This window comes from Nesoenas mayeri (assembly GCF_963082525.1).
Source record: "Nesoenas mayeri genome assembly, chromosome: 3".
Lineage (NCBI taxonomy): Eukaryota > Metazoa > Chordata > Aves > Columbiformes > Columbidae > Nesoenas > Nesoenas mayeri.
This window is the reverse complement of record NC_137544.1, coordinates 26,810,770-26,834,503: the sequence shown is the minus strand read 5'-3', so window position 1 is coordinate 26,834,503 and position 23,734 is coordinate 26,810,770. Positions and strand designations below refer to the sequence as shown.

At 43.5% G+C, this 23,734-nt stretch overlaps 2 protein-coding genes across 2 annotated transcripts in view; both read right to left on the bottom strand.

Moving 5' to 3' along the window:
• Positions 1-874: 874 nt before the first annotated feature.
• On the bottom strand, positions 875-8,704 carry BAG2 (BAG cochaperone 2; the record flags this gene model as incomplete). The annotated part of the gene is made up of 3 exons (XM_080342244.1): positions 875-1,275; positions 2,287-2,396; positions 8,553-8,704. The coding sequence occupies 3 exons, from the start codon at positions 8,702-8,704 to the stop codon at positions 875-877; spliced, it is 663 nt and encodes a 220-aa protein (XP_080198370.1).
• Positions 8,705-15,615: 6,911 nt separating this feature from the next.
• Positions 15,616-23,734, bottom strand: part of ZNF451 (zinc finger protein 451) — a gene marked incomplete at its 5' end in the record, with an annotated part of 34,390 nt that continues 26,271 nt past the window's right edge. The window contains 2 exons of the mRNA XM_080342153.1: positions 15,616-15,727; positions 17,497-17,571. Of these exons, the coding sequence (XP_080198279.1) occupies positions 15,675-15,727; positions 17,497-17,571 (128 nt within the window). The 3' untranslated portion in view covers positions 15,616-15,674. The remainder of the gene's footprint in view (positions 15,728-17,496; positions 17,572-23,734) is intronic.

Genomic DNA, 23,734 nt, shown 5'->3' with positions numbered 1-23,734 from the left:
ATCTTAAATTTTAAAACCATAGTATTACCCTACACAAGAAACAAATACGGAATCTGCTAGTTGAGAATTCAACCATTTTGCTCTGAGCCGCAGATAAAGCGAAACCAATTTGCTGTAGAGTAGCTGAAAAATACCATTCCGCTTAATCTTTAAAAAAAAAACCCACACCACACCAACCTCAAATAGATGGTGAGAGGCAGGATGGGTCACCAGGCAGGTGTGGAATGGTGCTGGACCTCATTTCTGGCCTCGGTTGTGACCTTAGGACAGACGTGTCCCTTTTCACTTCTGTAGATAGAACCTGGAGGTATCTGTCTGTCTCTTGAAAGGATTGTGATCTACTGATGAGAAGTGCCAATTCATTCAAATTATAAAAGGAAATGAGTAGGACAGTGTGTTGTTTATGAAAATACCATATACAGTTTATTAATGGTTATGGTTTATTGCTGTAATTTGTCTTCTTTTTTTCCCCAAAAGCCTGGTTTACACACTATGTATACAGCAGAGAAAAGCTGAAATCTCACTATATGACAAAACAAATTTAGTTACCAAAAAAAACCAAAACAGGAGAATGGAGGAAAGGCTGGATTTCGATGGTTTCTGACAGTTCAGCAGAAGCACAATTACAATTTGCAACAGAGCAGTATCGACTCTACAGGAGAACTCCTGATAGCATTCTTTATTGCCAAAAGAAAATGCCAATGCTACCAAACCCCATTAAATGCTCGCACCTCGCAATCAAAGAGACTTTGGCGCGTGTGCATGCATATATACGTGTGTGCATGTACAGAGATCTTGTTTTCTTAGCTTCTGTGTGCTTTTTATGGAGAATTGCTCATCCTGTGATTTGCCAGAAAGAGCCACGAGGATAAGTTTAATCCTGTTTACTGTTGCAAGACTGTCGAACAGATGACTTCTGGTGCTCCAACAATGTGATTGACTTTTCAGAATTCTCTAAGTTTCTGAGCAGAGTCTCTAGCCGCCTTTTGATTTTCTTCTGATCCTCGATGGCGCATCCGATTACCACAGACTGAAATTTCTGATCGATGGGTCCTGCTGGCACGTCAGATGTGCACGCACCGTAAAGCGACATTAAGCGGATTTTGGCGTCTTCCAGATCATCTAGAAGTTTATTGACAATTTCATCGATCATCTTGGTGGCATGCTGTAGGGATTCCTGCTGCTGGGCGTTTCGGATTGTTTCTACAGACACCTCCACAGTGAGGGTTCGGCCCATCAGGCGATTAGCGGTCAAATTAAGTTCTTCTCTCTCACCTAAATCAAAAAGTATTCTAGGTTACAGGCAAATACTTTCCCGTCCAAATAACATCATCAATACAATCAAACTGCTCCAACGTTGCAATAAACAAGGTTGGTTTTTTTTAAGAAAGTGACAATCAACAAGACTTCCCGGGGCCAGAAATGAATTCTTTGCATTTGCACAAGTCCAACCGATTTCACACAAGTTTGCAGCTTCTGATGTGAAATGAGGCATTAAGCTCTACTAAAATTGTAAGTAATGCTTTTCCGCTGCTGCCACAGTGCTTGCTGTGTCACATTAAAGCAAAGCAGACATTATCAGGAAACATGACTCATTAACAGAGCAGGCACATGAAAGACCCTCTGCGCCACTCTGAGGTAAGGATTTAGACAGTACCCCAAAAGGCCGTAAAGAGAAAACAGATTTCTGACTACCAGGTGCAATTAGGGGCCATGAAAAATCTGGTTTTCTATTTTCTGAAAACATTTTTTTCCCCCTAAAATATGGGCACAACACATTTGACATGTAGGCTCTTGAAGAGCCAATAAATCAGCAATTTAAAGCACCCAATATAAAACATACAGATTTAGGGAATATATTTAAAGCCAAGTATCACACAATCATGACAATGATCTTAATCATCAGGTTCTTGTAGGCAACACACTTTGTAGCACTCATGCCTGTCCAGTAGTCAAAGCCATTAAAATGCTGTTTTTTCAACTGTATCTAATCACCATTATGATCAACTCCTTGCCCTCAGCCAATCTGTATTAATCCTGACTTTGGAAATAAATCTGGGCTTTCACATATTCAATACCTGGTAGAACATCCAGCAGAATGGTACATGAATTTTTGCAGTCAGGAAAAAGGGGATCCCAGGGTAAGGGGTGGCCCCTCAGGACCCTTGGCCAGCTCCAGTGTCCCCCCCTGTCCCCCAGCAGCGGGCACCCAAATGGAGCTGCTGCCCAAGGCTCGGGCTGCTCTGCCCGTGGGTCAGACAGGGGTTCAGCCAAGCAGCCGCTCACCTTCGCTGATGTGCCTCATGTCCTGGCTGTTCTGTATGTTGTGGATCATTTCGAGCAGGGTTTCCTTCTCTTGTTCCATGGCAGACGCTGCGTCACGGAAAGCCTCTACCCTGAACATGGGTGAACCAAACAAAATGTCTGAAATAGCTGTTCACCTATAGAGCTGCCCAGAATTGTTTGGTTTTTTTTTTTAATTTCAGCTTAAGAAGTACAGTCAGTTCTTAATTACCCTTGAGCCAGACTGATTTCATTACATTCTCCCATATCTTAGCTTCACTTTTCAAGACTCAATATAATTTTAAAACAAATGGGGGGAAAAAACCCCAAACCAACAATGATTTGATCTGACAAGTATTTTACTTTACTGACAGTGCTTTTCTATCCTACTCCATGGTTAATCTGGATATCCAGAGCCTGACAGTCCTACAGCCCCGTGGCACAAGCCCTGTAGCGAACTGGCAATTCCTGCCAACAGCTTCACTAGATGAGAACCTGAGCAGGTGCCCATTGGGAACTCGGGGGTGAAGGTGGCAGCCGCGTGGATGCAGGCGGCACAGGGCCTGGCTGCCCCGCCGGGCCAGCAGCGCATTACCACCACCCACCTACAAAGCAACGAACGCTCCGGAAAATTCACACACCACCTTGTAGCCAAACGATTCCTGTCATGAGGGAGAAGAATGGGCAGGAGGGACAAAGCTCACGTGCTTTTATTGACGTGACAAGGGCTTACCCCTCAGCGGCATGCCTTGGTCGCTGGGAGAAGACACTGGATCACCCGCCACTGGTGTTTTCTGTGGAGCGACGCTTGCTCTGATTCCCACGGTGGGGAAGCTTCTGTGGGAGCAGCTCCCATTTCCGGGCTTGCAGAGAAGCACAAAACCCGTTTTCTCCTGAAACAGGACCCCTACTGCTGTCCTGCTCACTGTGCTGAAGCTCACACGAGAGGGGCGGGGGCGAGGGGAGGGCCCATCCGAAGCTGCTCTCCCTGGTGACTATTTGGTCTCGGTAAGCTCCGCGCTTGCACACTCACGGTCTGCCCTGCTTCTCGTGCCATAGGAGACAGGCCCACCTGGCCACGGGTGATGTGAAAATGCCACACTAGAAATGTGAGTCCAGTTCCTTAATTCACACCTTACTCCCCACCATAGATTTAGGGAGAGGGCTTTTGCATTCGGTGGAGTCATCTGGAAAATCACATCTGGGACCTGTCTACTTTGGAGAGTGGGGACAAGAGGGACACATCCCCCTCCCCAGGCTTTGCCCTGGAGGCTGAAGGGTAGGGGCTGGCAGAGGGTTTGCCAAGCTGCAACTGGCTGCAAGAACTGTGCCAGAAGAGTCCGCTCTGCATTCCCACACCCCACAGGAAACAGAGTATCGGGTGAACCTGGCTGATGGAGGCTTGTAGCACACAGCTCAGGAGGTCGAGCTGGTGTGAGCAGCACATGGATCCATCTGTCCCAAAATTCATATTAAACCTAGCTGGAAAAGGGGAAACAAACCAACACCTTGTTAAGTCTCTTAGATGCTCTGTGCTCTTCAACATTACTGAGACGGTGGTGGCTCATCATTGCTGCTTCTATAGACAAGAGCTTGTCTGATGAGACAGGTGTGGAGCTGCTGCTCCTTCCTCAAGGGCTCGCTGAGGGCAGGAAACTTGGGAGAAACAGCAGGAAAAGAAAAGAGGGGAAAAAAAAGGCAGAACGGGGGCATTTGAGGATATAAATACTCAGACTTCACATGCAGCCTGCTCACGAAATGGATGTTTCACAAAATATTTAGCCTAATTTAGCCAGTGAAAGCGCAAGCTTCAGGCCTTGCCTTTAATGTTCAAGAAGGAGTGGGAAAAGTTAATGCAATGCAAATTCGTGCCAAGAGCAAACACTTTTAATTATTATTTTGGGCTGGTTAGTAAGAGTAACGAGGCAGGTGTAGTCATCTCATACTTCAGATGTCTGCACTTTATAAATCAGGAAGTCTAGCAATATTTTCATAAATGCCCTGCCATGCCCTTTTAAAAACATAGTATTTTCACAATTAAAAAAAATGCATTATGGTCACTGGAGAGATTTAAATTAAAATTCAGAAGTGTAGAATTTCAATTTTAATAGCATTTTTAAATCAGATTCAGTATATCATTGTACTGACTTAAAAACTAAAGGTCTGGCTTCAGTGGATGGATAAATCCGTGATTTCCACCGTCCCCACTGGGTCCTGTGAAGAATGTGGAAAAACTGCATTGCAGAGATGCATCCTGAATTGGTGCAATTCAAAAGATGATGCCTAAGCCATCACTGCTTCCAAAAGCACTATTGATATGCGAGGTAGGACCCAAAAGCCAAATTATCAGAATTAATGATTGTATGCAGCAAGAAAAACCATCGTAATTTACCAACCAGAGCTTTGACTGACATAATGTTACAGAAAGTCATATAACTGAATCTGGAGAACTATTTTATTTGCAAAAATTGCTTCTCGGGGATTATTTTAACCACTTTTTCAACTGTAATACAGAGTGCCACACAACTAAAATCCACTGGGATTTTAATTTTAGCGTGTTTGCTTCCATAAACGGCCGTCAAAATGAGCGCCTACCCCAGCGCCAGGTAACGGCGGGTGCAGGAGGCGCATCAGCTCCTGCCGCTGGGGTGAGGGGAGAGGGAAGAGCATGTCAGGACTCCCCCAGGCCCCTGCTGTCCCTTCAAAAAATGTCCATCTTGGCCAGTTATGAGCAGCGTGATGGGACTAAATAAACCTAAAAAGTAAAACTCCTTGGAGAGACATCTAGAGGGCAGGGTGGAGGTACCGTGTGGTAACACAACAGATGGGCAGCAAAGGCAGCAGCCCAGCAGCCGTGGAGTTACATGCACCAACAGAGGATGAGGAGAAATGGCCAGAGAAAGGTAAGACAAGGAGTGGAGGGAGCAGCTGCTGTCACTGCTGGGGACCTGGATCGAATGGAGACCAAAACAACAGGACAGGGTCACTTCAGAACAGTGCTCTAGGGGGTGGGGTAGAATAAAAAAAACCAAACCAAATCACTCACACCAGGCTCATGAAAATAGTCAGTGCTCCAGAGAAGGCGTTGGGGGCCTTTATCAAGCTAAGACACTTCCCACTGCCTCAGCCCATCTGGCCACCTCAGCAGGTGCCCAGGCCTGGGGTGGGTCCCGGTGGCTCCTGTGGCTCCCAGGCCACTGGCCAGGAGAGACCCTGGCCCCGCAGGGACGGCAGCCATTCCTTCCTTACTCACTGCAGGAGTGTCAGGTCCGCACCTCGCAGTCAGCTCTCATCGCCTCTCTCCTAAAATGTGCTTTGACTTCATAGGTTTGTGTAAATCTTTACTGCCCTGGTGTAGGGGACAAAAAAAAGGATTGCAGGAGACAAACCTCTAGCAGAGGTGACTGCCATGGAAAGCAGTGGAGATACAGTCCAAGTCTCAAAAAAACAACCAACCAACCACAGAAGAGAAGGCAAAAAGAACATAAAATAGTCATTAATGCCTAATTATCAATGATCTTGATGCAGCAGTATGGTCTTTTTCTAACAGATGAAAACATCCAATCATATTTTTATTTGAACTGTATTTGTTGCTTTGAACATCAACTACATATTCCATCCATTACCTAGGACTAAAAAAAACACACTCCTTATTTCTGATTTTCCCTGGTCCAAGAGTGACCAGCTGCACAGAGCCTTTCCTTCCTACATACCATTGGCATGAGCAGAACGTTCCCCGCGGAACAGGTGGACCAGCCTGAGCTTTTGTTTCCAGACGAGAAACTCGATACCTGCTTTCTTATGACAGCTGCAATAACTCTGTCCTTTAAATTACTGACTCACAGCTCACTGGTAAAGCTTGTGCACTGGAGGTGTGGACACATTTTCAAAGGAAATAAGAAATATCTGAAGATGGTGCGGCTTTATTCCTGAGATGGAGCTGAGCACACTGGATGAAGACAAAACAGGGGTTTCACCTCAGTATCCTCAGCTGCCTAAACTGAGTTTGCATTCTCAAGTGAGCAGTTCCATGAACATATAAATGGAACCATGAGGGAACAGGGTTGTTCCGAAGGAGAGCAGGAGGAAAAGTACAAAAAATAAAGATTAAAAAAAACCAAACAAACCAAGAGTATGACTTATCTCATATATCATTAGGACTGCGTGTTCACTTAACTGCCAGAACACAGTGACTCATAAACAGAGACTCTGGTCCTGCTTCCAGCTGCTCCTGAGATGTCTTGGCATTGACCAGCAGCCAGGGCAGCATGAAGGTCCGAGCCCTTACCAAGGGACAGAAGTGCCACCTGCGCCCCTTGCTACCCCTGCTGGGGGGCTCGCTCCCCACACCCAAATTAACCCTCCTTTCCCGCTCACTGTCCTGACAGAAGAAACTCCCTCCACAAACACCCAGCAGGGAGGTGTGGAAGCACCCCCAAAGCAGCGCTCGTGGAAAGGAAGGCTGTGCAAACCAGAGCGTCTCCAATGGGATGAGGGCTGCCCTCATGAGGTTCAGCCAACCTGAAGCAACTTGAGAACTGGGGGTTGCCCAGGGGTGTAATTAAAGGCTGTAGTTCACTTTGACAAATTTTCACTTATATTCACAAGCAACATCTCAAGGGTCTATAGCTGAACTAAACCAGCTGGAGAAGGAAGAAGCGTGGAAAAACTCCTGTCATTCCAATAACTTTGAAATGAGGCATGTTGATTAGTTGTGCATGGAAAAAAAAAAATAAGATTTGAGTGACTTTAATCCAAGTAGTTTGACTCTCTTTTCATAATTGTTCCACATTTAGAACTATGCCTGTTTGAAAGACCCAGAGCAAACTGGGAAGTTTAATTTGGGGTTTAATTTCTGGTTAACCAAACCATCTGCTTGGTTTCAGAGTCACTCAGTAAATTTAAAACATATTTTTGCATATTCTGCTGCTCATTTTATCATTACATATTCATGTGCTAGCAGCAAGACTTGTTTGCAGACAGTGATTTTGTTTAGTCAAATTTGGAGAAGCCTGCGAAGGACTTCAAGGAGATCCAATAGAGCTAACTGAAAGGCTAATATAATAGCACGTAAAGTCCACTCCTGAATAATGCAAAGTAGTGTACGTAGAAAGGGGAAAACGCAACTCCTGCATCCCACAGAACTCTTTTAATTACAGGAAAGTCCTAGAAACATTGTGGGTGGTTCTGTGAAAGCAGCTGATCAATATGCAGCTGTAATGAAGGAAAGGGTGTGTTGAAACCGAACCAGCAAGAGGTGAATCAGTGGAACACCCGCGGCACGCTGTGCATCCATCCACCTCAGAGAGGACTCTGTGTAATTAGGCAGAGCTGAGAGGATGAGGAGGATGATTAAAGGCAACGAATTGTCTGTCATGTGGCCAAACTGGGAAAAAAAAATCAAATGAGATTTTTTTGGGGAGCGTCAAGTAGCAGGAGGAGACACGACATGTCTTGGTCCAACAATGAAATATGTGTTGTATTGGCAATTATTCCAGAAAAACTCATCTAAGCTGCAGAATGCAATGCTATTCACATTATAGTTATGTGATTTTTCAGAGAGAAAGTGAACATAAACATGGGCGACAAGAACATCCATAGCTGGACCAGTAAGTGCAAAGGGAGGTTTGGGAGACACAAAGTCTCATACACCAGCGTTCAGCAGGGCGTTCACAGGCTTGCAAGAGCAACGACACCACGCTCTACCCCTGCCTTTCCTGCATCTTCTTACAAACACCTGCCTGGCTGCCGCGGGACGGTGACAGCCGTGGAGCAGTGACCGCCGTGGGACGGGGCCGTGGGGCTGCAGGGCAGGGTGATGGACACATCCACCGCAGGGCTCGGGCACACTGTCACACTGTCACACTGTCACACTGTCACACTGTCACCGCCAGCAACCCCTGTGCCCCTTCTGCTAACGACTCCCCAAACCGCAACGGGCAACAAACCCAGAAAAGTCCTTTGCGCCTCTTTTGAAAAACACTTTCATACATTCACATACATACTCTTAGGGCCACGTATTTCCAGCCCACGCTATTTCACCTCAGAGCAGCAGCTGCCACTCTGAACATTCCCCTCACCGCTCCCGACCATCCTCTTCCCCCCGTCACCTCAGGAGGCCTCACCCCGGCGCAAGCCCCTTCCCGCCCCGCTGCGGCAGGCCCCGCGCCGCCGCCGTGACGAGCCGCGGCTGCGGGCGAGGCGGCTCCCGGCCCGGGCAAGGCCGCGGCCCCCTCCCCTGCCCTCCGCTCGGCCGCAGCGGGGCCCACCTGAGCTCCAGCTGGTCCAGGTTCTCGAGCAGGCGGCTGGAGCGGTCCGCCATGGAGGTGGAGCGGTAGAAGCGGCCTCGGAGCTGCCCGCCGGACTGCTGCTGCTGCTGCGCCCCCTCGCTGGCCTTGGCGCTGATCTTGGCCTGGGCCATAGCCCCCGCCCGCTGCCGCCGGCGGATCCTCGCTGCGGCCGCTCCCTCCCCGCGTCCCGCAGGCGGCGGCGGCGGCCGAATGCCGGCACCTCGCTCATGGCCAAAGAAGGAGCCCGCCCCGCCGCCTGCCCCCGCGGCCACCCCGCCTCCGCGCCTGGACGCGGCCCCGCGGGCGACGCGTCACGCAGTCCGGGCAGCCCGGCCCAGCCCGGCCGCGCCGGCCACCCCCCAGCGGCTCGGCCGCGCCGGCAGGACAGAGCGGCGGCCGCGGCGGGCGGAGTGCAGCAGCGGGACGAGGGGGGCACACGAGGGGATGAAAGCCGCTCCGTGTCACCCTCCGACCCGGCCTCTGCTGCTCCCCGAAACACCCCCAGCGGCCCCGGCCCCTGCCTGACAAACGCAGCGAAACCTGGACCAGCCAAAAGCACCGGAGCAGAAGCTCAGGAGGAGAACGAGGCTTTCAGTCTCTATTAACCCCGTCTGAGATGGCAGCCGTTAACACGAGGGTTTGCCCTTCAAAACTGTTCTGGAGGCTTGGGTCAGTGGTTTGCTTTTTTGTTAAAGAAAGGAAGAAACTCCCCCTACCCAACTGTTGTTTTTATATAAAGCTATCAAAAAAGTGAGCTACAAAGCTGAAACACCTGAAAACTCAAAGTGGAAGATGATAACAAAATGCTTTAAAAATCCAGAAGCCTGTTTGAGAGGAGAGAAAAGCTGGAGAAAGCTAAATGAGAGATGGTCCTTAGTGTAAGTGGAACATTATTCCACAAAACAGGATACCTGAGATAGTACCACTGCTGGCGCATCTTTCCAATGCCAACTCTAAGAGCCCCCTGACCACCTACAGAAGAGAAACAGCTCTGCCAACTTCATTGTCCAAGATAATACCAAAAGGCTTATGAGAAATTAGATTGTTCAATGTTCTCTTCCTATGTCAAAAGAAAAAAACATAACTATTTGACACCAGCTAATGTAGTGGATGTACAGCTAATAAAGACTTGTTCCGAGATGCATCTATCTTGCCTGTACAAAGTGGTACCTTCACTCTCGCCAGCGCCCACTGTACCGACTTAAACTACTGACAGAGAAATCTCTTGTGCTTCAGGTTCCTGCTGGGAGCATTGGTTCCAGCAATTCAAGTCACACATAAGCTCTACGTGCCACTACTATGAGTATTTAAAAAGGAATTTGCTTATACCAAAAGTCCAGGTTTGGGCAAATACCACTTGGCGCTAACAGACCAATTTTTGGCACTCAGCTAAGAGGGATTTTATTGCACAGGGATACTGTTTTGTATGCCTATCCCGCTATGATTCAAAATACCCATTTTCTCAGGCTTGTCCATTCAGAATGATATAATGTCCTAAGTGCTCTAATTAAATTAATTGCCTGTATTTTCATTTTACATAGTTGGATAAGTAAGGCTCGTTGCCTGTGAGTTCATGGAAATAAGTTTATTTGAACAATTGTTCCATCCATCTCTCTACAGTCTTTGTAAGGATAATTAAAAACCGCTTCCCACCACAAATATCTGCAAACAGAAACCATTTGTAGCCATGACATGCAGTTTGCAGCCATTTGTGCCTAGGATCCTTCTGTTCTTCCCATGCCAATTTATCAAGTATCAATTAGGTTGGCTTTAAAAAGAAGAAATCAAACTAGCTGAATGGTTTTGAACATTTCTTTTTCCTTGCACAGGGTTTTAATTCACACAGGTAGCAGCTGCAATGAGACAGAGGCACAGAACCACTGTAGCTGTTGTGTCCAAACATATTATATGTGACTTACCCTTTTTTGACAAAAAAATGGCATTTTGCCCTGGAAGTGAGAACAGCACAAACTATTAAACAAAAATGCAGGTTAAAAGGAAAAATGGCCTTCTGGGACAGGACTTGACATTGCTCTCTATGCAAACCGGGATATTTTCCCATTTAGAAACTGGGAAGGAGCATGAACACTGATTTTCCTGCTTTCTAGAGGTGTCCATTGCTCCCTTTGCCGTCTTTACTGCTCAGGTACATAAAGGTGCGGTTGTCACCACTTTTCCAAAATAACAGACAGCTGGAAAGACAGGAGTCCATCTTGGGAGAAAGGGAAGTGGCTTACAGCTCAATTGGGACAAGAAGCTTGGGGACTCAAAAGGTGAGATTTAGGTCCTTCAGGGCCACAAAGCAACGGGAGGAGGAAGGGCCCTCATGTCTGAAACAGATAGTTCATCCTCCTCATTGCACTCTGCAGTGAATACGGGTGATGGCCGAGTGAGGGATGCTGCTCAGCGTGTGTCCCCCTCTCCTCCTCTTCTCCACAGCTGTGTTCACAGGGACTGCACAGCCCTGCACTCGCTGTGGGCATCCCAGAGAAGCACATGAGGGGAGGGTGGGTGTGTATCTCATGGTTTCTGCACTCCTGCTTCAGCAGTGAAGCCACAGGGTTTCATTTTAAACTACAGCACTGTAAAAAGTGTGTGCCACTTGCAAAACAGAGCAACAGCCAGGGTCTAATTCACATGCACATGGTCCCCGGAAACAGCAGAAAGAGCAACCTCCCCAGGCTCTGGATGTCTGATGTAGCTGTAGAAGTCCCAGAGCCAAGATGATCTATACCAGAAGCACTACAAATTGTCATATTGCTAAACAGCACCTAAGTTCCAGCTTTGCTGTATTCCAAACCCCGATACACACCTTGTCACATACCCTAACGATTATACATGAGCCATCATGGAATAGGATCAAAGAGAAAGTCCACACCCAAAAAATGCCATGCCAGATTATTTCCCTCCCTTCAACTACAGGAAATCCATCCAAATAAGATGTTCTGGAAACACAGCCGTTCCCATATATCGCAGAAGGATGCAACCATGGCTTGGGCCAGCCAGCCACAGCCAGCTTGCAGTCTCCCTGGCAGCATGACAAGAGCAGTAAAGATGGGCCAAGGCAAGTTTCGATCAAGTTTTCAATCCAAATACATACCTGCTTTCACAGTAGGCTGCCCCCTCACTCAGCACCGGCTGAACCTGTGCTACGGTGTCTTTGCTACTGTTGTTACCAATAATTACAGCTATCCCTGGGTTTGCCTGGACAAGTCTCTTTACTGTGTAGGCAAGCCCTGAGGTCCCAAGCCTGTCAGGAGTCTGAAGTCCTCTATTGCAGCAGCAATCTGAAAGCTGGTATGACCATTTCAGGGCACGCAGCAGTTTGTTCTCACGGAGAGGAAAACTGCCTGGTAAATGAGGCAGTGAATTCTGTACAACTGCAGATGCTCAGCCGATTGTCAAAGGAGCTCTGAGCAAAAAAACAAATGGAAGGACTCCTAAAAATTAAGATACTACAGTCAGGGAAAGTGAACTTGCACAGATCTACAAAGGGAACTTCACATTGAATTTCCAAGCACACAGAGCTTTGCCATCTGAGTGGACACTTACCACGTGCTTACCACTTGTAAGTTTTCTAACTTGTTTACATCCACTTTTATAATAACTCAGGTCATATTACTTGACCTGGACTGTTACACTGAGCTCTAAACCACCCAAATACAGAATTCCTACAGGAAACCTAAAGAGGTTTAGAAGCCAAGAAATATGCAGATGCAGACTTTATTTTAAAGCTACTCAGCTGGAAAGAAGTGCCAGAAAGTATTTTTGTGTTGTTGTCAGCCAATTTCTCCAAATTAACTTTGAAACAATTCATCATCCATCCCCCTCACCTCCTTCCAATTTACAGCAGTCACTGTAAACATTGCTAGGACAGCACACAGAGATGATAGAACACTTTCCTTTTAAGAAAGAAGATGGTGTAACTTCATACCTCTATAAACTTCACCATATTTGGTAAAGATTCAGTAAAGGTTTGCATTCTGTGACTGCTATACGGACAGTAGTGCTCATTTCTGTATACCTTGAGGAGCTAAGGAAATTAACCCACCACCCAAAACCATATACAAAGCAAGTAACTTATAGTAAGCCAATCTCAATTCAAAAAAAAATAAGATTTTTGCATTATTAAACTACAGAAGCAATCAGGCAGGCATGGGATTTTAGTGCTCCGGTGACTTTCCAAATAGTCGCACCAACTTACTTGGCATCTCCTCTCTGAATGTAACCAAAAGGGGTGTTTTGTTTGATATGAAGGAATATGGCACACAGAGCACCAAAGAGATAAGAGCCTTGTACCAATCTCAACTTGCCATGATTTCAGTTTTGTAAAATTTATCCATGCACCATATGGAAATGAAAGCATTAACATAAACAGGTGCTGGCAGCCAGGCGGAGATTAGACTTTTTCCTCATTAAAGATAAATCCAAAAAAGCATTACAGGATTACTTTAGACTAATGGTCAACTCCAACATCACCACGAAAGCAAAGTCTCTTAAAAAGGACAGGACAAATCACTTCTAGAACAAACATAAAGGATGCCAGGGAAGCTTCTTTTAACAGGTGAGTTGTGGTTGTAAACGCAGACGAATCTCTCAGCATATGCAGGGCAAACCTCCACAATTCCAGCCAGTTAAACAAGACTCCCCAGCCAGAAACACCGAATTCTGAAACACAGCCATTTACAAGACACCTTTTCCAGCTAAGAACAAGGTGCAATACCATGAGATGCTGGTAACAAGTCAGTACCCGCCCTGTTTTAACAATCCAATTTTCTTTGTTTTCTGCAAACAAAAGTATCACAAGCCTGTGATGGCAGAAAACTTTGCAAAGAAAAATTTCAGAGTTAAGAGAAACTCAAAGAGACAAAAGAAATGAGGACAAATTGTAGGACGCCAATAATTTTGGAGATTAATTTTAACATTAAAAGAATAGAGACTAGAATTCTAGCTGTTCTTTACAAGCCATAGCTTGTATTGTACTGTATATTGTATATTGTATTGTATGCCAATACAATGTATTTAGTAACTGGGGCTCAAAGTATAGAGAATGTGTGTGCACATGTGGCTTTTTTTTTTAATGCAACTGATTAAGTCATGGTCCATCAGGTACAAGCAAACTTTACATTTGTGATAGAAATGAAATATTATGAGGAATAAAGCACATGATCAAAATCTAACATAGCAGACCCTGGAGATGACCATCTACACAGGTTTTAAACACTTGTTGAGCCAAGCAAAAAACTTTCTCAAGTTGAATGGAGTTTGCAACTTTATAATCTGCACTGAGAAAGAAAACAAACCAAAACCAAACCAAGCAAAAACCACAAAACCAAACAAACCTGCCCAAAAGCTTCTATAACTTGGACTGAAATGTTTTTGAGGATGAACACTGTTTTCTGTCTCATTCCACCCTTATTAGAAGAATCTGGCATGAAAAATTCAGGAACTGATTTAACTGGAGTCAATAGTTAAAGGCAACTCAATCTTCCAGAACAGGCTTCCTCGGCAGCAGCACAGACTGCACACCCAGATTTGAACAGGACTGTGATTAATCTGAATTTGCAGTGAGAAAACAAGCAGCAGACACAAGAGAACAACATTAAGAGGTCCTGCTCACTCTAACACCTGGGTGTCAGAATCAAATACACTAGAGGCATTCCAACTATTTTCTAGCATTTGAACAGTTTTCTTCATGTTTATGATCACTAATGAGCACTGAGATAACTCACAAGATTCTTCAATAATTCTATTCGCTTCAGAGATGGCAATTATATCAGAATCATGACTGGAAATAAAACAGTGCCAGTTTTCCAGCTTTTCTAACCATGATGACGCACAGCTGTAGTTATTCTGACTCTTTGGAATTGAGAGTGAGAAAAAGCTAGCCTTCCCCTTGTCTTACTCTCCACAAAAAGTATTTGTTTGCATAACAAATATTTAGAATTACAACAGTTATAAGCAAACTCACAGGCTAACAAATAATAATAAAATATCAAGCTGGCATTTTATTACATTGAGATTTGTTACTTACTGACAGCAGTATATGCTGAAGTATAATAGGCTGGTAAAACTGGACAGCTTGCATAGCTATTTTTAAATGAAGGAACTGAGAAAGGTGGCAGAGATAGCAACTTTAAACAGAGAAATTGTTCATCTTAAAATAAGAACAGTACAAAAATAATTAACACATTTACATTAATTTATCCAAGGCTACCTCTTAATGAACACAAGGAAGCACAGACAACAGTATGTAGGAATAATACAGGTTAAATTCTCTCACATCTATTCAAAACAGGAACTAGAAAGTTTTAGCTTCTTTTCCCTTAAAACCTTGTTCCAGCCTCAGATCAGGGTGAGGAACCCAACCCGTCAAACTTTAAGGCATCAAACCAACACTCTACCATGCTACTGTTGAAAAAACACCTGCATTTATAAAAATAAAGCTAACAAACTAACTGTACAGCCTGTGGTTCTGACTCTGACATTTGTAACAAACAAGACATTGACAAAATGACATTCTCTGAGGCAAGACTGGCCACAGGCAAGTTAGGCCATAAGTTCAATTTATAAACCTGGGATCTAAGCTTCTCTTTGTAACAAGATTAGGTAGGCAAATCTGAAATAATTGGAGTTTATTACTTTTATCTGTTGCAAAGACGACACAAAAAAGTAAATAAAGGCAAAGACATTTTGTGACAGAAAAATAAAATACAAGAATACAAGAACAAAAAACAAAACCAAAAAACCCCCACAAACAAACGCAAATGACAACTGAAAACTCCAAAATACCTAGTAAGACCAGTCTACTAATTAGGCAACAATTTATACAGCTAGACTGGAGAGACTTAGTCATCACCCACTAGAAACAGAATATACAAAGGCTTTAAAATTTATTTTTATCATATACAACATATTGCAGAGGATATCCATAAACTGTCAGCATGAGAGAGGACAGGACATCAGGTTATTAATCTAACAATTCAAGATACAGAGGTGTTTTTGAAGTGGTATTTCTGAACCTTTGTAAATAGATGAACAAGCTTCGATTTTTGTGAGCAGCTCTGATGACATGGTGTTAGTGTACTGAAGCATCTTCATTTACATTTCCTCAAGGCTTCTCTTGATAGCTTCTTGCAATTCTGCATCTTGCTCTGTATAAATACAAAACCCCTATTATAACCTCAAACTATAGTTGATAACTAGTCATAAACACAACTATATTCATATTACTACATAAAGCAAACTACTTCTGTGGGCCATGTCAGTAGACTGCAAAAAAAGGTAGAGTAACAGCATGAAAGTATTTTCCCTCCTTCCATCTTATGCTGTCTTTTCAACACTTCAGTAATATAGGAACAACCCCTACAACCCTCTACCATATTACCTAGGGGCAGCCCAATGATTAGCTTAGAGGCATAATGCAACTGCCTAAGAATACCAAGATTAGAACTGATATGTATGCACTAAGAAAAACAATTAACATATTAAAACAAAGAATACAGACACACAAAACCGGCAGAGAGGTTTCAGTATTTTTATTCCAGTTCCTTATCAGTAGATATTCCTGTATCTACATTCTGACTTGGCACCACTGTTATCACTCTTACCAGGAAGGCCAGACAGAAGTAGAGGAGTCACATCAACAGGAAGATCAGTCTAGATCAGGGCAGTAACATTTTTGATGGTGGGGAAGAAGACTCTGCTGTGCTCATCTGACTTGTTAAGAATATTTCTTAAACACCTTTTGTAGTATCCAAAAAGAAACTCTGATTCTGCATTATATATAGGTTGTTTTGGGCACTGTTTGGTGTTAGTGAATTAAATATCATAAGTTAGACAAGGCTTATATGTATAGTAAATATTAATACCAAGGATGTCATTGGAAAAAATAAAGCGGCTTTCAGAAAAATTGCCATTCTTGAATTATTCATCTTCTGCTTTAGGAGGACACAAGGACATCCTATATATGTGAACTCCCTGCAACTACTGAAGCAGCTTTTTCTGCCTCCTACACTTGCTTTTTGCTTTCTCCTCATCCAGCAGTTGCTAGTGCTTTTTCCTTTGTACCCCTTTCTGCGGCATCAGGATTGGGACCTCTTCTATGCACCAAATGCCACTGCTGCCTCTGATGGCAATGCCCAGTGCCGGGGGAGCGAAGCACAGCACACTTTCAGTACTGCAGATTAATATGTTTGGCATGTAATAACAATATTTACTAACAGTTGTTAAATGTATAACTGAATAAATTCTAGAAATAGAAGATTCAGTTACCAGTTTTATCACTGGCCTTATACAAATGCGATTTTTATTTTTTGTTTTTAGTTTGTTTGATTTCTATCAGGTGGAAGGGCAGAGTCCAGCCTTTAAAAAATAAAATAAATTCAAAGTGCACTGTAGCCTGTCACAAAACGTTAAGTGACTACATTGTATGATCACCACCACTAAGCACAACAGCAAAAGGATGAAAATTTCAAATAAGGTAAGATATGATGTGAGCAGATAGCTGTACTGCTGATTCAAACTTGCACACAAATATACAGCTCCTTTAGGAGACCAGAGTGCTTTGCTGAGAGAGAATACCAATTTTGAACTTTCTGTTCAGAAGATCAGCTATTTAATCAGTATTCTATTCTGAGTCCACACAGACATATTAAACCAGTACAAAGTGAACTCAGTCAAGTCTTTAATTGCATAATACCCTGTTGCTGCACTAATGACAGTGACTTTGTGTCTGCTGGCATGCTTTTTAGGTTAGGAAATTATTTTTTATTTATAACTCACAGTGTTCTTAACTACTAAGGATTGTCTACCATATTTTAGGAAGTATTCCTAACAGGTCATTTGCCATAAAACTGATTTTAAGTTTAGCTTCTGTGTCTTCCATAATTAACAGCACTGAGAAGAGTGAAAGTTAACAGACCTTCCTGTTTCTTTGCTTCTTCTAAGCTCCTCTTCATCGTTAGTTTGATATCTTCATCCTCTTCGCTATCTGAACCTTAAATGCACAAATGAAACAGAAATTACACGTTGCTTCTGATAAAAAAAAGTTACAGTCCCCTCTTGCATTTCTCTTACTATAACAATACTGTAGGCTGGATTTAAAGAAATACACTTGTTATGATCCAAAAATCAAGATAAAAATACATTATATTGGTAGTTTAAGACAGCAGCTAAAAAAATAACTCTACCTCTTGAGTTACCTTCTTCCCTTTCTCTCCAAAATCTAGATGCAGACTGCTTCAATTATTTTAAAGCAGTAACAAGAAGTAACAGGTGCAGAAGCTACTGTCTACTGCATTTGCTTTTTCGTAATACTCAGTTATTACAAAAAGACACTACACACTTTCTGCAAAATATTTCAAAGATTTAATTATGGGAAGAAGCGCTATAGCATCTTTGCCTACACGTGATCTACTTTGTTGCCTGAATACTCCCTGTGACCACTGGAGTGCTATAACTCAACTGAGGAGCGCAATTCAGCAGATGTTGTTCAGCTCTCACAGAGCAAACCAGTTGATGCACTTGGTTTAGTCTGCTAACCCATCACAGCCAAGCCCAGCCAAAACTCCCCAACCTTCCCCTTCTCAATAATGCTCTTCATGAGGCTGGTTTCCAGCTCCAGAATGACAGCTCTGTTTCGGAGTGCCTAGCAGAGACTGGTGTACCTACGGGGTTTTTTTTGTTTTTAATTTTTAAACAAAGTCTCAGTAAACTACAGGTTAAAAAATAAGTCAATGAGTCACATGATGTATTCGTTCTCCTGCTACAGGCTATTGCTATTTTGGGAGATGGCCTCTGTAATGAGGTCTTATAGTATTTGCAATCAATTAGGTCACCTACAGTCATATCAACAGAAGCACTTCCCTTAAAGTCATCACATTTATTAGTACTCCAAAGTATTTCTGATTATGTTTACTGGCAACAAACATTCCAATATGGATATCTGATTTACTGACTGTGTGACTTCTGGCATTTTGAATGATCCAAGTTAGTACTTCAACGTGACAGGCACACTTCCTACAATTTATTTTCAAATCTGTGACACATATCTCGTTTGCTGACTTTCCCAGTTCCAGGAATATAAACTCCAACAGCTGGTATCAAACAGAGATCAGGAGCCCACAAAGATGCCAGAAATAGCTGGATATACACTGTAGTTAAAATGGTCTTTCTCCAGACACTTGGCAGACTGACTGTGAATCCTTTTTGGAGCTGCCTACTATCTCTGGGCGGAAGAGATACTATTTTTTACATCATCTTCCAAAGCAAAGAAAGCAAAAGAAAGAAAAATCCACACAACCCATAAAAATATCACTACAGTCACTTATGAAAGAAAGGCAAAAGTGCAAAGGCTTTGCACATGTGGCTTCTGCCTTATAAACCATCCTTTTACATCTTCCAGCCCAGAAGACATCTCAGACTGCTCTAAAAAGTTCCGTACCTGTTAGAGGTGTGACAGTTGAAGCAATCACTCCCTAACTCATTCCTTGGGATAAGTATAATGGAAGAATTGAGTACTTGTGAGCAGCAAGGCACAGCACAAGAGAGTCACTGGTTTGCTACCATTTCAAATAAAAGTGCATTAAGATCACTTTTCTGAAGGCTGGGGGGATGGGCACACAACTTGACTGAAGATACTGGCAAAGAGGCAAGGCAATGTCCCTCTGTCATCATCTTGCATGGATGGTTAAACAGCAGAGGACAGGAGTAGTCTGAAATCCAGGAGTTTCTTCCAGATATGATCTAAAGCCACCAACTTTCCTGGAACTGGTTAGCACTGACTACAGAAGCAGCTGTGATGGCAACCTTCTGACACACTATCAGAGGACAGCACTGTCCTGCTTACTCCTGGCTTCCTCCACCCACGCAACAGCCTGACCTGACACTCCTTTCTCAGAATACAGCGGATCAGCAGCTAAGTTGACTTTACTGTCAATTAGGACGGTTATGAATGTTAAAACAGGATTGGTAGGCAGAATTATTATTTTAGTTCATTAAGAAAGCTTAGGATTCATCTTATTTATGAATGCAGGCCTTATCTTGTCAAAATAATTTGCTAGTCACACCACCTTAATTACACCACTGTAATAACATGGGGTACCCATTTCATATTGCAACAGATACACATGCAAACTGACATGCAAAACAACTTAAACTTTTTTTTTTTCCAAACAAGCTGCCTGCCCCATGATTTATCGCTGCACCTGATACGTAATAACTAAATACTACTGACAGTTGTAACATCATAGTGAACAGGTTTGCTTAAAGCATAGTTTAAGACACGATCATTCCAGTACCAAGAAGTATGAAATTTGAAAACCATTAGTACTGATGATCTTCTGTTAGTTTGAGGGAAAAAAAACCAACAACAAAAACAGCGCAGAGTCAGATGTGGTTATGAAGCACGTTAAAAGTCTTATGAGCTACATTCTGCCTTCACTGGTCATTATTTTCAAGACTTCTCTCCCTTCCACCTAACTGTAGTAATGCACATTCAACTTCCCATGAAGGTCATTGCTGGATCCTCCAAAATGTTTAGGTTGGTGAAATTTAACCTATTAAGAGGCTAACAAACAGCCAAATCTTATTGAGGAGCTTTGCACACAAAGGCTTATCAGTATCTCAAATTATACTAAGATTGTCCTTATCCTAAACCAAAAACATGGTTATGCTTGTGCTCACCAGTCTCATCCTCACATTCCCCAACTCTACACAAAGTCTAAAGCACAAGAGGTGAGAATTTTAAGATATTCTGATATGGCCCTATGGGAATCAGGAGTAAGACTGTAAGAGTCAGAAGAAAAGCCATCTTTCCTAGGCAGAAATGCTCCAACAAATAAGTGGGTGGGGGACAGGAATTCAGCTTCCTTTACGGGCTAAACAGCACGAACTATCAGTATGGAACTCATCATTTACAAACCAAAGAGAAGGAAAGGCCAACTGATTGAACAGATACATTTTCAAGTCAGAAGACCCGAGGCTGCTGTTCCACATGGGGGCAGGTCACAGTCCTCAGTCTGATGTTGCTTGTAGCATGCCTGTACCCTGTGAGTGAACTCCGCTCTCAAGGAGATCCTGGATTCCAGTTAACAATCTACTCTATACAAATATCACAGAATGGCTGAGGTTGGAAAGGACCTCTGGAGGTCATCTTGTCCAGCTCCTCTGCTCCAGCAGGATCACCTAGAACTCACTGCCCAGACAGCTTTTGAATATTACTGGGGAACTCAAAACTTGATAGAGGGAAAGGATCACCTCCCTCAAACTGCTGGCAACAGTTCTACTAATGCAGCCCAGGGTACAGTTGGCCACCTTAGCCATTAGAGTACATTGCTGGCTTGTGGTCAACTTGGTGTCCACCAGGATCCCCAGGTCCTTTTCTGCAAAGCTGTTTCGCAGCTGGTTGATCCCTGATCAGCATATATCGGTGCCTGGAGTTGTTCTTCCCCAGGTGCAGGACTTCACACTTCTCTTTGAACTTAATGAGATTCTAGTCAGCCCATTTCTCCTCCGTCAAGGTTCCTCTGGATGGCAGCACAACCCTCTGGTGTATCAGCTGCCACTCCCAGCTTTGTGTCATCAGCAAACCTGCAGAGGGTACACCCTGCCCCACCATAGAGGTCATTAATGAAGACATTAAACTGGACCAGACCCAGTACTGACCCCTGGGCTACACAGCTGGTTACTGGCCTCCAGCTGGACTTCATGCCACTTATAACCATGTTCCAGGTTTGGCCATTCAGCCAGTTCTCAATCCACCTCACAGTTTGTTCATCCAGCCCACACTTCATCAGCATATACTCTTGGTATTCCTGGTATCTTTGCAAGATGAAGAGTAAATGAGCATGTTCAGTTTGGAGAAATCGGGCACATCCTGTCTCTCTTGTTGAAATACTTAGCACATTCTGTAGCTCCCAACTCCTTTAGGGTCAGAGGAAAAGCAACTGCTCAGTTTCTCAGCCAAGAGATCTTAAGATATGGCCTCTTCTCTAGTACATTTTGTTAAATAAACAACAGCTAAGAAACTATGACTATACCTATTCTCTCGAATAAATCCTATTGCTCAGTATTGTCCTTATGTAGTGCCTAATTTCTGCTGAAAGAACAAAAAAATCCCAGGAAAGCAAGTTCTGGATGAATATAGAGTTCAGAGACCAGAAAGATTAACCCTATAGATGGGAGACATTATAGTGATTTATCAACATTTCATGAGTCTCTTACAAAAACCTATTCTGGGAAGAGACAGGTAAACTTTCATAGAATGAAGGCGCCACCCACTGTCCTGACATCGAAGCGCCACAGCTTGAATTTGGGTTAGCTGCCCACATGGTTCAGCATTATCTCCCTATATCTGATCCTCTTCTCTTGCAACCTCCCTATTTAACACCCTCCTCTTAATAATTTCCATGAAGTTTACCAGTTCATCTGTCTCACCAGAGACTCAATTTCCCTTTCCCAGCCTTAGTCCCCCAAACTTCCTGCACAACTTCTTAACACACCTCCTGACCACTTCACACATTGTGCAGTCTCACACCCTGGCTCCACTTCTCTCTCCTACAATGCTCGTGCTCTTAGTCTTTTCAGGAACTCCCAATCTCATCTGCCTCCTTCCCATCCCACTGTATGGTAACATTAATATCACACTTAACTCACTGTTTCTCCAGCCACTGACCCTTTTTCTTCTACAGTTGATGGCTGAAGTTAAGTGCTACCCCTTACCTTAAGAATACCACTGAAGTTACCTCATTCAGGACCCTAGTAACTATGGAGCCAAAAACTTAAGATCAGTACCCTATTCCTTACCTTCATTAGCAATCACATTCAGTATGTGTGATCATGCTGCCTTTAAAATACTGTTCCTTGGCTTCCAGGATCCTTTCCTTTATTCCTTCCTTAATTTGTCCCTGGAGGATCCTCCCCACATACTCCTCTCTAATACTTACTGCTCTAATCTCTTTTTCTTCATTAAGGTAAAATCATTTGTAAATACAAGTACAGCTGCCCCCTGCTGGGGGCTCACAAATGCACAAGACCTCTTTTCCTTCCTGCAAACTAAAGCTTTGTTCTATGTATCTCTCCCTACAAATGCTCGTTTGTGTGTTCATTCAAGTGTAGCATGACTAAAAATAAAGCTCTCAATCTCCCATGATCTTCCAAATGCATTTTTTGGAAACTGCGGCAAATACCATGATGGTGACTAGGATTTTCATTTAACCTTCATGTTAGAAACCCTTCTAAAATTCACAACCAGATTAAACTAAACCTTGAGGACTTTTTTGTATGGACTGAGTGATGAGGTTTTCCCAGTTCATACACTTGGCTATAATTCCTGTTCAGACTCATTATCGTAGGTCTTAATAAATTGCTTTCTCCCTAGGGCACATACGTATATTCAGAGATGCACAAGAGATGTCACTGACATACCAAAGCCAATAATAACTTCCTGTTGTAGCTAAACACAAAGCTACAAGTTAAGGATGACTTTCTTATCACTCTGTACTGCACCAGGCTGTGGCCACTGTGATAACTGCGTAAATACAGAAATAAGTTCTCACTAGAGTAACTATCATTTACTCATGGTGCACCACACTGCAGATGTTCATGCCCATCACATTTGGCCTTTGGATGGCAGGGTCTGGAGGCTGTGACCCACCTTCTGTCATCTGTGGTCTGTGTTAACTGAAGGTTTGGAAAAAGCAGAGACCTGGGTCAGATGTGGTATTCATATTGGACCTCAACACCCATGACAACTTGACTACTGACAAGGCAAGCAATTATTCTCAATGTCTTCTGCAAATTAATTCTTAATTCCTCCTGAATTCTTTTGTTGGCTGTATATAAACCAAAAGCTTTTTGGGAAAGCAGGAGCTAGGAAGCTTAGTAGCATTCATCAAAATGAACCAAAATCCTGCTCTTCCAAACAAACTCTCATAGAAGCTGCATCCAATAGTATATAAAGACTTCAGGCAATAGTAGCAGACTGAAGATGCAGGCTGACAACTTTACTTGGGCACAGTGGACATGAACCTAACAGGTCAGTGACCATTGATTTTGACAGGATCATAAGACAATTATTTAAAGTAAATATTCCAACAATCTTGGTCCCCTTATTGTTAAAAAAGTCTGGTTTACCTAAGAGCTCAGTCAAAGGATCGCAT